This window comes from Phallusia mammillata, chromosome 7 (genome assembly GCF_965637545.1).
Source record: "Phallusia mammillata chromosome 7, kaPhaMamm4.hap1.1, whole genome shotgun sequence".
NCBI lineage: Eukaryota > Metazoa > Chordata > Ascidiacea > Phlebobranchia > Ascidiidae > Phallusia > Phallusia mammillata.
Genome location: NC_137258.1, coordinates 22154361 through 22169269, shown reverse-complemented (window position 1 = coordinate 22169269; position 14909 = coordinate 22154361). Strand labels below are relative to the sequence as shown.

The window sequence follows — 14909 nt, the reverse complement described above, 5'->3', positions numbered from 1 at the left end:
ACATGGAAGGTGGAATCAATATCAGATCTGTAAGCGGCTACGATATAAATGGGCCAGACAGAGTGTGAATTGGGGTCCAAAGCAAACCAGTTTTAAATAAACCCGATTGGAAAATCCCGGCCCGACTTTGACAATATAAGAAGTAGTGAAAACGAGTTTATGCAGTGCATGAATTTTAAACATAGCGATAAGCAAGCCAATGTACAAAGTATTGTGAGCACACCCCAAACTTGCTTTGAAAAAGTTTGTTTAAAATGTTGGTTATTTGAACATGTTCATTTGCAGGCTTTTTGTAACTTGGCAAACAGAAGTTTCCATTTCTTCAAATTGTTTCTATTCATTCCGTCATCAACATGAACTGGGTCACGTTTTTTAAAGTCCCCTCCCCACCTCAGACCACCCTTCTTCACTTTGTTGATGAAACATACAGCGGCAGGATTCCGTTTGCCTAAAAATATGAATTAGGTTGAGTTGAAAGAAGTTTATCTATGGAAGAATACACACAATCACCAAACTATAAATAGCTGCGTAACTTTAAAACGTTATGAAACAAAAAACAGTGGAGGGCACAATTGGTGGGTAGAGCTACTAACGTAAGAACTCACAGTAGTCAGGTTTGCAAAATTCCAACACGTGACGCATTTTTTAACTGCAGTATGTATACAAAATGCTGAAGGTTAGGGCCAGGTTTTTTTTTAAGGTTTGGTTTGGGTGACCGTTAAGTAGTTTTAAGAGACCACAAGTGTTTCATTTAAATACCAAAAACTGTAGTTGTAGTTGCAAGTCCAAATTTTGGGAAACCGCTGGAGAAATTTGGGGGACCGAAACGGTCCCCCAAAACACCTTAAAAAACACTGGTTACGGCTATTAAGGTTGGTCAAAGGTTTCATGGTAATAATAACAATAAATTCAACCTAAAAAACTAGGTCTTTATGTTAAAGTTAATTCCTTACCCTATCCCAGTATCACTTTCATTTTAAATAGCTGCGCTCTTTACGCCCTCAATCAGTATTTAGCAAACCTGATCTATGAGTTCTTACTGTAGTTATACCCCCATTGGTGGATCATGACTAAGATCTGTAGCGACACAATTGCATTAATCAATCACCAAGCCGATAATAGCTGCGCAAGGTTAAAACGTTATTGAACACAAAAAAGTGAACGGAGCAAGTACTGGATCAAGGCTAAACGTGCTGCAGCTACACCGTACCAATACAAACGCATTAGTGTAGTATTTTGTCATAACATATTTTTTGCATTAGCTTTATTATATATAGCTATCCAAAATGTTCGTATAGTATTTTAACTGTTACCTTGTAGACACTTAGAGTTGCACCACCCAGTAGGAGTATTGAGGTTGAAGTCAATGGCATGCCCAATTAGGTGGTTTGATTTTGTAGCGGGGGTGACAATAGCGTTGCCCAACTTCTGCTTTTGTTTTCGAAAAGCGTGTGTCACGTGTACCTTTACGACATATAATCAACTTAATAGAAAATTACATTTTGCCCCTTGAAGCGTTCTAGCGCCTCTCGTGTCAGAATTGATAGCTGAAAATGGCCCACCGAGCATCATAATGTCAATATTGAAATCACTGCCTAATGTGAATAAGTTATTATACCGGTACCCATTATTGTTTAGAAATAACTGTCTTTCTTTATACTTAAAAACTGAAATGACCAATAAAAAAGATACGTTTATTAGGCAAAATTTGCCGGTTAAACGACACGAGTCACCTGTGAAAAGACTTGACTTGGACCCGGTCTACCACCAACCCTAAGGAAATTTCTCAACAGATAACCCGTTCAGTTGTCTTCAACCAAACAACTGCAGCAGTTTATTGTGCGATGCGTAGTTAATTGTGCTTAATTTTCACGTAGCAAAGCCACTGCTACATGCAAAACTTTCTTACGCTGGCATTAAGCGTTGTAGTTGCAGCTTGGTTTAAGTAAATGTAGTACATGTCAAGACCAAGTATTTGCTTTTAATTGCATACTTTACTGTGCAAACGTTCTACTAGCCGATGCAGTAAAAATAGGAATTTTGGGTTTTTAAAAACTCCGTAGGTTTAACGTTGTTGTCCACGCAGTTCAATAAGTGCCTATCAACATGTTTCGTTTAAGTGGACTCCTCTGAAAGAAAGGGACGCCGTTGATGGATTTACTTATAAGAACTTTTCAGGACTTGCCTGGACTCGACTCCCTAATGACTTGACTTAAGATTCGAATCTCATTTGATTTGACTTAACTTAAGATTCGAACCTTATTTGATTGACTTGAGCCTTGAGTTTTCTTTGACTTGACTTGCGACTCAACTGATAGGACTCGTTAGCCAGCCCTGTCAATTTGTGACAAATATACTTCGCAACAAAAACTAACTGACCAAGAATGTTGGTTACCAATAGCAACGTTTACCGTCACACAACACTGATTCGCCCACTTGGTCATTTTGTCCATGTGAGGTTTGAAGCCTGGTTCAACTCTGACCTTTAGATTGTTAAGACCGATAATTTGCTTGTTTTTATACACGACCAAAGTACAACCTGCAAACAGAACAAAGATTGTCAGGATTTGAAAGTTAGTTTACTACACGATAAAAACAAGGCTGTTTCTGGATCAAAATAGGCTTCAAGGCCGTTTGTTTAAATTGAAGCTCAGTCCCGACCCAAAAAGCCGGGCCCGCTGTACAACTTTGCCCTGGTTTTGGCCTTACAACCTTACACCAACCTTTTTTGGCGTTATTTCCTCCATTCATAGCCGCCTGTGCACCTCTGCAACACTGTCGATTTGCAGGTCCCCCGCACATGCCGCGAGCATATGGTACACTACAGTAGTTACTGATGAATTGACATGACCCACCAGCGTTTTGACAAGCCTTGTCACCAATACCACTCCACAATGCTTCGTTCGCAAAACCTGTTCAAAATAAATTGTTATAATATGTGTTTTCCATAAATTTTAATTCGTACACCGTTTTTGATACATTCAGACCACCATGCCAGTTTGTAGGGTAGAGCTAATAAAACAGGAACTCACAGCAGAAGGTTTGCTAATTTCCGGTATGGGGCGCAGTCAAATATTTTAAATGCAGTTTGTGTAAAAAATGCTGACAGGGCAGAAACTTGGCCGAATGGTTTTGCGCGCCTGATTTTTTTTTTTTTTTGACATAATAAAAAAAAAAAAAAAAATAATAATAGTATTTTTTGTGTAAAAAATGCACTTTGTGTAACCCATATACAGACATGAAAAACCCTAAACGGGATTCGTCCCCGGGAGAGTCCTGGGTTCGAACCCCGTAAAAAAATGCTGACGGTTAGGGCTATTAGGGTTGGTCTAAGGTTTTCTAATAATAATAACAATGAAATCAACCTAAAACCCAGTTCTTTATGTTAAATCTAGTATCTAACCCTATTCCAGTCTCACTGTATTTTTATGCGCGTTTTAAGTCATCTATCCGTATTTAGAAAATCTTGTTTGCTGTGAATTCCTGTGTTAGTAGCTTTTCCAATTAGTAGTCGTTGTTGCTACTTACATACTGGATCGCAAGGCATACAACATCGCTGGTTGTAATCTCCAGGACACAAACCGCGCTCTACTCCACCCAGGCAAACCCGATGTCTCCAATCCACGCACTCTCCACCTCTGAGCGAACACTGCGAGGGGGCCAAGGGACCATTAAAGAGAGGACCGAAAGGGTTTCCTTGAAGAGGATAAATTCCACCCAGATGTGCTGACGAAAACAGAATTTTGTCATATGCTAGAGCTGTAGGTCAGAAAAAACGAATATTGCTTGGAAGTCAGTTAAAATGCGGCAACAGTGATGCCGAAATGTGAAAGTTTGTTCAAACTTATGCTTACACCTTAGTTTTAGCCGATGGTCACTACAAAACCTTTGTATTTTTTTCCCAATGATTTACTGTACTTTGAGCAGAAGGCTTTGCTAACAGGTTTTTTCTCATATCCCCTTTAATACTTGACGAAAAAAAATATGAAACATGTTTAGATAACAAATATTGGAAACAGCACCTGTACCAGGAGGCAATGCCAAGTTGTTTGAGCAATATTGACCGGGTGGACACACGCAGTTGTAATCGTCCGTTGCGGCATCGTCAGGAATACATACGAGTGGAGACTCACAGGGAAAGGAGTTGGTGTTGTTGGTGCTTTCAGGTGTTTCTGCAAAACACAATTTAAAAAATACGAATATCGTTGTTACAATGGTTTTGACTAATTCGGAAAAGCTATGGTTAATGTTTTGAAATTAACAATGGCAAGAAACAGGAGTTTCCAATAATTTTATCGTTACTTTAACCCCTTGGTTTCGCATCTTTGCCAACTATATAAGTTTGTCTAAAAAACAACAACAAAATACGTGGGTTTAGGTGGGATTTTCATGTGGGCAAAGATAACAAAATGTAAAGTTTTTTTTAATTTCAAAAACCTTCTTACCTGGCGGAGGGGTTGGTGTTGTAGTCTCCATAAGAGATCCCGAAAAATTAGAAAGAAAATATAACAACAACGTGTTGTCATTTAATCCTTCGTCAGTCTGAAAATCTGATAAGGGCAAATAATAACTTAAAAGTAGTAAAAGCAAGAGAGGAAAAGTACTAAAATTCTAAAAGATTGTCTTTATGGCTACAAGTGTCACCAGGTAAAACATAGGAAGTTTAATTCAAAAAAAAAATTCGCCGTTTGCCATGGTGAAAAGAGACCATAAACTTTAAAAATGCTTCCATGATTGTTTTTTGGAAGACTTAAATTACAATGAATAAACAATATACGGTACTGGTTAGTAATTTTTGAACTGGATATTTGTAGGTGGCGAATATACTGGACTTACAGGGTAAGAACTGTAAGAGTTGGGAAGGATATTGAAAATGTCCTCCACTCAACAGACGAATCAAAATCGCCAAATCTGAGTTCAAGTCTGGTGGAAAAGGTGGGTGGTATGGTGGCAAATTGGTACCACCAAGGTTTAAATCTTAAAGCAAAATTCCTTGGGTGAAAATATATTAGAAATAGTTAAACCAGTGTAGTTTTGCATGTTAACTTTAATCAAGCCATTGTTTCCAACCTCCTAAGTTAAATCCATCTCCAAAATTCGGGGGAAAATTGTTGATCGGGAAAGGATCCCATGGGGTTGTTGTTTCTAGAACCGGTTCGAGAGTGGTTGTTGTTTCTAGAACCGGTTCGGGAGTGGTTGTTGTTTCTGTAATCGGTTCGAGAGTGGTTGTTGTTTCTAGAACCGGTTCGAGAGTGGTTGTTGTTTCTAGAACCGGTTCGAGAGTGGTTGTTGTTTCTGTAACCGGTTCGGGAGTGGTTGTTGTTTCTGGGGGAAAGTAAGGTGGTTGCACGAACGGCCAACCTAAAAAAATGAGACGAATATATTACAAACAGAATTTTTCACTCTGCATGCTATGCTATAGGTTACGCGAACTCTTTTTGGATTTCGGAATACAGTAGACTACGATATTTACTATTAAAGCTATTGCAGAAATTAGGGGTGTTGGTATTGTCGGGTATAACGTTGTACTAAACAATTAAGTGTATGTTGCAAAAAACTATTTGAATTAAATCTAATGAAAAAACAAACAAACAAACAAAGTTTAAAAAAAAAGTAAACCAAATCTTTTATTTTGCAATTACGGCACGGAACTTGCAACGGACAAAAATTATGCTATTTGTTACAGCAAATAGCCTTAAAAACGCCTAGCGGACTGTAATTCATTTTAACATTATAGTTTTTGGTTTACCTTCGGGATAAAACGGGTTCCCTCCGCCGAGATTAAACGGATATTCAAACTGTTCGTCAAAATCCGGATACTGTCCATGCACAATTGAGACCGTTAAAGTCACAAAACATACGAAAACCTTTTCCACTTCGACCATGTTTTTCACTATTCAACTATATTTGTCGATACCTGTCGAATAGATCTCTCATATCTATATTAAGACATATCTGGGTTATAAGGGTTTGAGTCGGGTTGGGGCCTAAATTTAAATAAAACTGGCTTGATTCGGGCCTGACTTTACACTCTGCCAAATTTGTGTCGTAATTTTATCTTGGTAAATTTAACTTTCGGGCCTAAACGAACTTTATTTATAAAACAAATCGGGTTTAGGCTGATTAAAGTTTGCATTTTCGTCTTCGGACCTTAACTCTGAGACACACATTCCTCCAAATTCAACAGGCTGTAATTAATACTTAAATATCGTACTTATCTGGTATGACTGGCAATAATCGTATTTGCTTCGTGTTTCTGAGCTGAATTTCTCCGCCCCTTAAAGTTCGCCCTGGTACTCCAAAGTTGGTTTGCATGCCTGATAATTTCCAGTAATTGTCTCACATGCAAATATGTCCTAATTGGATGCGCGGCAATCATGTCATTAACGATTTTGTAAAAATCTCGTTTTTTTTACTGTGAACCTCGTTAAAAACATCGCGTTAAAAATAATTTCGTGCATTTCAAATTGTGAAAAACTTCCGAATCCGTAATATTTTATTAGTTTTTCAGACTTTCGGAAATCAACCAACTTTCTGCTCAAAATCTTATGGAAAGAGTTTTAAAGTATGATTTTAAAGCATATATAGTTTCCCAATGACAACTTTGAAGCGAGGAGTTTTAAATTATCTAAACAACCTCGAAAATGCTCTCTAATCATCATTTAAGATAGCCCTCACTAACAAAAGACTTCATTGCAACATCTACATATCTCTATCGCTGCAAGGCCAAACTACTTCGCTATGCTCAAGATTCTTGCGTTCACTAAAGCTGGATAAAAGGTTTCATACTTTTCCGAAAAAACGTGCGTCCATTGTTGGACACAAATTGCCCCAGGGGGCTGTTATTGGAATTTTGCTGCAACACGTGGCTCAAATGCTTTGTTTACGTGCTTGTGCAAACTGCTTCGGGACATATTAAATGCTGCAATAACAAAAGTCTTATGAAGGTCTTTGCAGGGCGCCTAGATTTTACTTCAACTGGTATGGTCCTCGTGCATAAGTTTTCTCAGGCAATGAAACGCGAAGAAGCCGAGGTTTAGCTGCTACTGTTGACAACTAAACTTCTATAAAACAAATGACACAGTTTGCTTGCAAACGTGATGTACGCTAAATCAGCTTTTTTGTTCGGCAACATTGTAAACATTTTTAAGTCTCAAGATTCTGTTTCTCTATACCGTGGCTCTTTTTAACCCTTTGATGTGTTTAATTGGTGCTTTTTGTACTCTTTTGTTGCCTGAATAATAATATTTGTACATGGTTGTTTTTGTAAACATGTTCTTAATTCAGTCAGCTGTTCGTTTAAAACTGCGAAAAACAAAAAAACAAAATCATCATTTGTCCGATAACAACAAAATCAAAAATTTCACGCACAGTTTTATTCAAATCCAAAATCACAAACACATTTATTAGGTAACCAACACTTAATGACAAGTAACATCCGATTAATACACGCCTAAAGTACTGCACAACATAACAAAAGTTTATGATTCTATTTGAATAAGTTAGTGATACTAATTCAAGGCTAAAATTTAAGGCGAAACTTATTTCTATCAATCTTAAGTACGAACAACCAAACATTTTTCATGCACTTAAATCTACAAACAAAAAGGTTCATTAAAGTCTTTATTCACCAAGCAGCGAGCTTGGAGATTCATATTTTTTAAGTTTGAAATACCACAGTTACTAGATGACAATTACAACATGCAATATACAATTCCAATTATTTAACTAAAATGTACGAACATTAGGTTCATTAAAATCTTTATCCACAATACACAAAGCAACGAACTGGGTGATTCTATTTTTGAATGTTATATATTTTGCACGACAATTACTAGATGACAATTACAATACACATCTTTGGACTTATTTGCAACATTGCAACAATACAATCCGCTTATTTGCAAACTCTTTGCAACAGGTAGTATAGATTGTTCCATTTGCTTTTATTGTTTCTATTCAATCCGTCATCAATATGAACAGAATCGGGTGTACCGAAGTCGCCACCCCAACGCAGTCCACCGTTTCTAACTTTGTTGATAAAACAATTGGCTTTTGAGTTCTTTTGACCTGGAAGTGAATGTGATTTCTTATAACTATAGTGTTGTTGCCAGCAGGCATAATTTGTAAGCTTTCCTTTCCTGTTCAACCGGCAATTATAAACAACTTATCCGACGTTTCAACGTCTCATTCTGGACGTCTTCATCAGGGTAATGTGGTTTTTTATTTTTGTTTTCTTATTTAAAAAAAAAATAATTTTAACAGTAAACAATAAGTAATACAGGTTGTCAGTCAGCAAAAAAGGTACAGACAGCCTTATGATCTAAATACGATTGTATGGCAATGGTAAGTGGAGGTAGTTTCAGAAATTTTACCTTGCAAACATTTAGAGTTGCACCATCCAGATGGAGTTTGGAGATTCATGTCTATGGCGTGTCCGACAAGATGGTTTGAAGTAGTCGCTGGAGGTACAACTGTGTTGCCTAGATTCTGTCCATCCAGCCGAAACGCGTGTGTCACATAAACCTAAATAACGAAGTACTCAATTGTTTGTGTAATTTTGGGAATATCAGGGTTTAAACGGTATATTTTACTTTAAACTAGAATCTTACAGCTCGTTGCATGGTGGATGAAGACTACAACGAACCTCTTGCTTGGTAAAATCAGGGATTAGACTGTATATTTAAGCTGCTGACAGTCCAGACTGTTTCAACATACAAGGTCTCATAAGTGCAGCTGGTGGGAAGATATACGTGTAGGTATTTGTTTTAAACTTAAACACGTTCATTTCAGTTTTTGTCAATTACTTACTGTCACGGAGCACGATATCGCCCAGTTGTTCATTTGATCCATGTAAGACCTGAACCCAGGTTCGATTTTTATAGTAAGTCCGTTGTACCCAACAATGTTTGTATTGACATACGGCACCAAAGGACAAACTGCGCATAAAAATATGTAACTAAAATGTAGCATCTTCAGACACACATACATTTTTTATTTGTTGGCTACTGTCTGTGTGAATGTACGCACAGCGATTGCTAATTTGACACAACGTAGCCAAAATAGGTTCATGCAAACTAACTTTTTGTAAAAGTTAAGTGATTTGCTGCATACGACAGTACTTCTTAAAATTTTTGGGCCTACGAAACTATAGACTAAATACGACAGACTTGTTATAGGAATAGAGTGCAGTATTTAAACTCGAATGACAGAAATATTTTTAGTTGCTTAACTCGACGAATTACGGTAAAGCGTGGTATCAATCTTTCTAAACATGATTAATAGCAAAAAAATAACAACAGCCACTTAAATCTCTCTTCTTATCCAAACCAATACAAAACTGCCAATTAAATTAAAAACAAGCACAATTTGACCGTCATTTAACTGCGCGCCCAAACACATGCATATAAAATACCAAAAAACTCATTTTTTTCAGTTCACCCAAAAATCCGCAACCAGTAATAAAAACCCGCAACTAGATGTCAGAAACCAGCCCAATTGGGCGTGAAAACCGCCACCATGGCAAAACTTACTACAGATACATGCTTTTACCTCCACTTGAACTTGATTTACAGCATTTTCTTGCACTCGGTCCAGCACACAACCCGCTACTGTAGGTGCCGCTGCAGTAATTGCTGTCGACCTGGCAAGTTCCACCGGCGTTTTTGCACCTTGAGTCGCAGCAGGAATCCCAATTATTTTCGCTCCATTCACCTGAAAATAATTTTATGAAAAGTAACTTAATATTACCTCATTAATTACTCTTACGTCTCAGCCATTCTTAAATGTGTAAAATAGTTCAAGTTTGCCGGAAAAGATACGTTTTACGAAACACAGAGTGCTACTCTTGTCTCTTACCACTTGATTTGGGGCTTGTTAACAAAACGTTGATTTGAATAACAACGCAAGAGCCTAATTTTGATTTGTGTTTCCGAAAACATTTTTTTGGATTCTTGCCTACAAAGTATTGCGTCCACAAACTTTGAGTTGTTCGGGTGCCACAAGTCAGTACCATCAGTTTAGAGAACACATAAACATCTTCCCATAACCTAACTAGCAAGAACGGCATGATTGTCGTTTCTTCCATAGGATGCACCTGTTAAGTTGTTTGTGTTCTTTTTGATACTCGGTGGGCGGGCAACGTCTGACTGTGGACCACAAGGCGGTTGTGCTTATAGTATGCAAATTTACTTCCTCGTAGAAAACAAATGGAGTACAAAATTCCGCGTGGATATAATGTTTGCTCACATGAAGCCTGTTTGTCAAGTTATTGCACTTACATGTTGAGCTGCAGTACAGGCAGCATCTTCTGTTGCTGTCTCCAGAACACATCCCACGAGCGACACCACCTGGACATATATTATATCTCCAATCCACGCACTTTCCGTTCTGTCGGATGCATCGAGAATCCGACGCCACTGTTGGAACAAGCAAACAAGTTGCAGCAAAGCGTATTAAATTACACGCAGTATGCAATACAGTGTGTGTTTGCATCTATGTTTACTATGCTATACGCCCATATACGAACACTCCGTTTAGTTTTGATGTTGTTACCCAAGTCGTTTTTGGAATCAGTTTTGTGGCATGTTTACAAATCGTGTATCCTTGGCCTAAGAATTGTAAGCGGGGACGAAGCCGAATCGTTTTTGTGAAGCCCCCAAAACCCCGAAAGTTTAATTGACAGTCCTATATTTATTAAACAAGACATACACAATAGAAAGTAATAAACAATAGCTTGAACAAGCAATTTTAGAGCTGTGACCTGTGGGTTAAGTCCAGCAGCTGGCTACTTTGGGAGGTAATTTTTATTTGAAAAAAATACGGACACAGTGTGTGAAGTGAGGCCCGAAACAAGCCCGTGTTTCAAAAAACCTAAGCCCGAACCCGGCCCGACTTACAACTCGGCTTGGTCTTAATACGGGCTTCACCAAAACTGTTATTGCTGTAACGACGCCAACGAATGTAAACAACTAACAACAATAAACAACAGATTGCACTTACCAGTCGATATTGCAACAAAAGATAAACATGCCAACAAAATCCACTTCATTTCCACTGAGCACTGTCATAAACCTGTCCTATACACCTAATATATGGATAAACACTGCGAGTAACAACTATAGTCTTAAAAACACAAGAAGCAAAATATTGCGCAAAACAAAAACAAAAACGTCCTGACATCAGTTTGCAACGTTCCTTACTGGCTAGAAATGGTCTACTCAAAAATCATGTTAATTTTTGTATGTATATAAACACTGCGAATAACTATAATCTTAATGACTCCAAAAGCAGTCAACAAATAGCACAAAAAAACGTCCTAAAATCTTTAGTTTAGCAACGATCTGTGTGAAGATAAAGTACATATTATGATGCAAATGTGGTTAACTAAAACATCTTGTCAAATTTATTTGCGCAGTACTAGACATCCTACCTCCATCCCATAGAATGTACGCAACTAAAGCGATGAAATACTTCAAGATACAGCTAATATATCGACATGTCTGGCATTTGGGAAAAACAAAGCTCTGACAATGTATGAAGAAAACACGACGTGGAAACAGTTTTTCCCTTTTGTCGTTTTCCGCCGGCGACGACCAAGTAGCTCGATAACTGCGAAAACAATTCGCTTTAACTCGACAAGACTTGTTGAAAAACAAAAACTGAACTCGATTGACCCGTACGTTCTGCCGACTGCGTCAAGTCTCAGTTGAAAACAATAATCGATGGTTCTAAACACCGCAGACACCGCGTGGTACAAAATGGTGCCGCATGGGACCACATGTTATCACATAAGTTTCAGTTGACAAATAGACTTTAAATAAGATACAAAAATTAATTTTGCGGACGAATCTGGTCTTAGAAAACATTTTGGAACTCATATTTTTAGATCGGCATTCAGTACCACTTAACAATAAACATCAGATATACCATTTGGCAGATTAAGCACATACTTACGACAGCAAGCAATGGGACACCACAGAAACTTTTCGTAGCGGAATATTTGGAATCTAAGATATTAAATGTGCAATCAAGTACAATTTCCAAAGCCTTTATAAATGCCAAAAAAGCCCAAATAATATGCAATTACAAAGAAACGCATTGTGTCGTTCTAGTGCTACAACATTTCTGGTAAGCATAAAAAAGATTTCAGGCCCTAATAGAATTACAACGATATTCGACTTTCCCGTTTGCTACAACACGCTTCACAACTCACTTAGCCAGTCACTTGGCAAAATGACTCATGGTTAAGAACCTTCGGTAAAGTCAACACTGTTCATGCTCGCTACACACCGCTTGAACTTTTGCGTTCTGATCAACCAACATTCCACAGACGAAGGGCAGTCGTAACGACCCTTTGTGTTTGTAAGTCGCTTTTTAAGGTCGGGTTTGGGCTTAATTTGGCAAGAAAGGCTTGATTTGGGCCTGACGTCACACTCGGCCTTATTTGTGCCACAATTTCAATAACCATCGGGTCTGATACGGTCCTTGATTTACCTTTTTTGATCCCAGACCCCAATTTTAGGCCTGCTTACAACGCTGGAACGACCAAATATCAAATCCTTATCGAATTGTTTTTGATTTTCCATGTACAGAGTATGCAAATAAACTTGAATTTCGTCGTATTGTACACATGTTTTGCATTTTAAACAAGCAAGAAAACCCCTTAGAAGTCTACTGTGCGGAAACACGGCTTGGAAACAGTTTTTCCGTTTTGTGGTTTTCCGTCCGCCATGACTTTGCTACTTGCAAATTACAGAAAAACACGTCGCTTTAACTTTACTTTTCCGAAAAGCAAAGCTTAAACCAGTTTGTCCTGGACGTTCTTTCGGCCGCGTAAAGTCGCTGTTTGCAGCTATAGTTAGGTAGGGACTTGGCCGAATGGTCCGGCCTCCCTGGCCCTCAAACACACGTTAAAAACTATTTCGAATTCGTTCACGGTGTTCTGGGTTCAAATCCCGTGAAAAAAGTATGTTTTTGTATTCCACATCAAGCACAATTTTAGCAACGTTTACTTTATTGTTTCGAGAACGATAGTTTTAGTAATGGATCACAAGGCTTAAACTGACGATCACTGTTTGCCCTTTTCTACTTTAAAAGAGTAAAACTAATGAACGGCAAAATCCTTGGATTAAACAAGATCAGTCAGTTTTATGTTTGAAATATATATTCTTTCCCATGAAACTGATTTTGTTGAAGCCAAGGAATTTGCCGTCTATTGGATGTACTGCTTGATTTTTTTCCCGTTTTATTTTCGAGCGACTGTATTGAATCTAAGCTTTCTGTTGTTAACTTGTGTTGGCATGAAATAAGTGTAATCGAATTTGTTTAATTTATTGAATGTAATGTCAACTTGTTGGGGGAGAAATTGACATTTTATGATCTTAAAACTAACAACATGAACCTTTTGGTTGTTTTTTATTTCAAAATAAATTACCAAAAATTTTGCTCCCCAATAGTTTTCTTGTGTCATATTCAGCAATTGACGCGCATGACTAGGCACAACCAATCAGCGATCTTTAAGTTTTTCTCGTGCCAAAGTCAATCCTGACAAAGTCATTTGTCTCGTGGTGTTTGAGGCGTGCGGAGGTGGAAACAAGAAGCAACAAGGTAAATCCAAGTTTTGTTTCATTCATTTTACCACATAATAGGAAGTATTGTGATAATAATGTTAAGTATGAAGTTATTGGTAACGATGTGTTAACATTTTATAGCCATAGGGCTTTGTTTTTAATTAGAGTTATGTTGCATATTTGAACTGGATTATAATTATAAATATGTACCACGAAAATGTTAGATAGTTAAGGGCGTTATTTATGAATCAGTTTCTTTGTTGAAATAAAGTTACAAACCGAAGTTCATAACGTTGAAAAGCATGCGGTTTTTTTGAACTGAAGTGTAGTAATTTAACTGCATAATAATTCATAGAGAATAATAGTTTGTCATTGCTTCTTTGTTTTTGTGGGATTATAAACCTAACTCAACCAGCAACTATAAATGCCAAATAAACAGTTTACTGCAGTCGCAACGCGCTTTAGGCATTGTGACGTCACACATGCAGGTGCGCTTTTTGAATTCGGCGCCGATTGTGAAACCTGCAACGCGCGTTTATGCTTAGGGCCTTTGGATTCAACCGTATTGTAGATTTATAATCACACTTGGTAGCACAGTGTACACTATATACTTAACATGTTACTTTGTTTACAGAATTCGAAGTTGGTCTACTCTACGTACCCGTCAACCTTCATTCATCACCATTTTCTTCAACTTCAATAATTATTTGTATGTAAACATAGGAGTCTGTCGTGGGTCAACCGGGATTGCGGAATTGTTAGGCCTAACTTAGGTTAACTGGCGCTAGGGTTGAGTGACCTATTCTTTGTCCGAGGTGGACCCGTAAAGGAAGTCTTCCTCGGTCAGAGAAAGGCCCAAGTCTGTAGGAGTGCTACCATTTCAGCAAGTTGGCGCTAGGGCTAGAATTACAGGGGCACTCATTAACTAGGGTTAGGTTAGATAACATAGGTGGGGTACGTTTGGAATACGCGCGCCACGTAGGGACCTATCTTAGATCGATTTTTAGCTAGGTGTGGCGCGTTGCTAAATGGCTTTAGCTAAAATAAGGTGCGCATAGAAACACGGTCTGGGTACGGCCTCCACCGCATTGCATTGGCCGCGGTGTAGGCGGGACGGAGTAGGGACACCGTTATTTCCAATGAAAGCCCAGGCTCGTGGGCTAGAGGAGACCGACTTTGCATTTTGCCCGAAAAGTCTCGTGAGCCACCCTGATAGGGCGCAAACTGTTGCTAAATTTCCCAGCCCTGCCTTCGCGTAAAACACTTGGGTCCTTGAGGGGGGACTCGTGGGGCAAGGACAGTGACACAGTGTTGTTGAGATATACGCCTTAAAACGTT

General features: G+C 38.3%; 2 protein-coding genes across 3 annotated transcripts; both read right to left on the bottom strand.

Moving 5' to 3' along the window:
• Nucleotides 1-95: 95 nt before the first annotated feature.
• Nucleotides 96-5906, bottom strand: LOC145238453 (uncharacterized). 2 transcript variants are annotated; one of them, XM_080101641.1, is made up of 10 exons: nt 5750-5906; nt 5071-5361; nt 4837-4977; nt 4446-4550; nt 4023-4172; nt 3529-3726; nt 2724-2912; nt 2412-2539; nt 1314-1464; nt 96-448 (listed from the first exon to the last, which is right to left on the bottom strand). In XM_080101641.1, exons 1-10 carry the CDS (start codon nt 5883-5885, stop codon nt 276-278), a joined length of 1662 nt encoding a protein of 553 aa, XP_079957767.1. In that variant the 5' UTR covers nt 5886-5906; the 3' UTR covers nt 96-275. The 2 variants fall into 2 exon arrangements, with proteins under 2 accessions (XP_079957767.1, XP_079957768.1); XM_080101642.1 differs by having other exon boundaries at nt 4029-4172.
• A 1466-nt stretch (nt 5907-7372) lies between these two features.
• On the bottom strand, nt 7373-11888 carry LOC145238454 (uncharacterized). The gene is made up of 6 exons (XM_080101643.1): nt 11002-11888; nt 10281-10418; nt 9553-9714; nt 8812-8939; nt 8376-8526; nt 7373-8070 (listed from the first exon to the last, which is right to left on the bottom strand). Exons 1-6 carry the CDS (start codon nt 11048-11050, stop codon nt 7898-7900), a joined length of 801 nt encoding a protein of 266 aa, XP_079957769.1. The 5' UTR covers nt 11051-11888; the 3' UTR covers nt 7373-7897.
• Nucleotides 11889-14909: the final 3021 nt, after the last annotated feature.

Coding starts and splice junctions, on each gene's coding strand:
- LOC145238453 (XM_080101641.1), bottom strand. CDS start 5,885: ATGGTCGAAGTGGAAAAGGTTTTCGTATGTTTTGTGACTTTAACGGTC. Junction 2,913..3,528: donor TATGCCTTGCGATCCAGTAT/GTAAGTAGCAAC, acceptor TATTTTGAACAG/GTTTTGCGAACGAAGCATTG. Junction 1,465..2,411: donor CGAATCAGTGTTGTGTGACG/GTAAACGTTGCT, acceptor TATGTCGTAAAG/GTACACGTGACACACGCTTT.
- LOC145238454 (XM_080101643.1), bottom strand. CDS start 11,050: ATGAAGTGGATTTTGTTGGCATGTTTATCTTTTGTTGCAATATCGACT. Junction 9,715..10,280: donor CCTGTACTGCAGCTCAACAT/GTAAGTGCAATA, acceptor AATTATTTTCAG/GTGAATGGAGCGAAAATAAT. Junction 8,527..8,811: donor CGATATCGTGCTCCGTGACA/GTAAGTAATTGA, acceptor TTCGTTATTTAG/GTTTATGTGACACACGCGTT.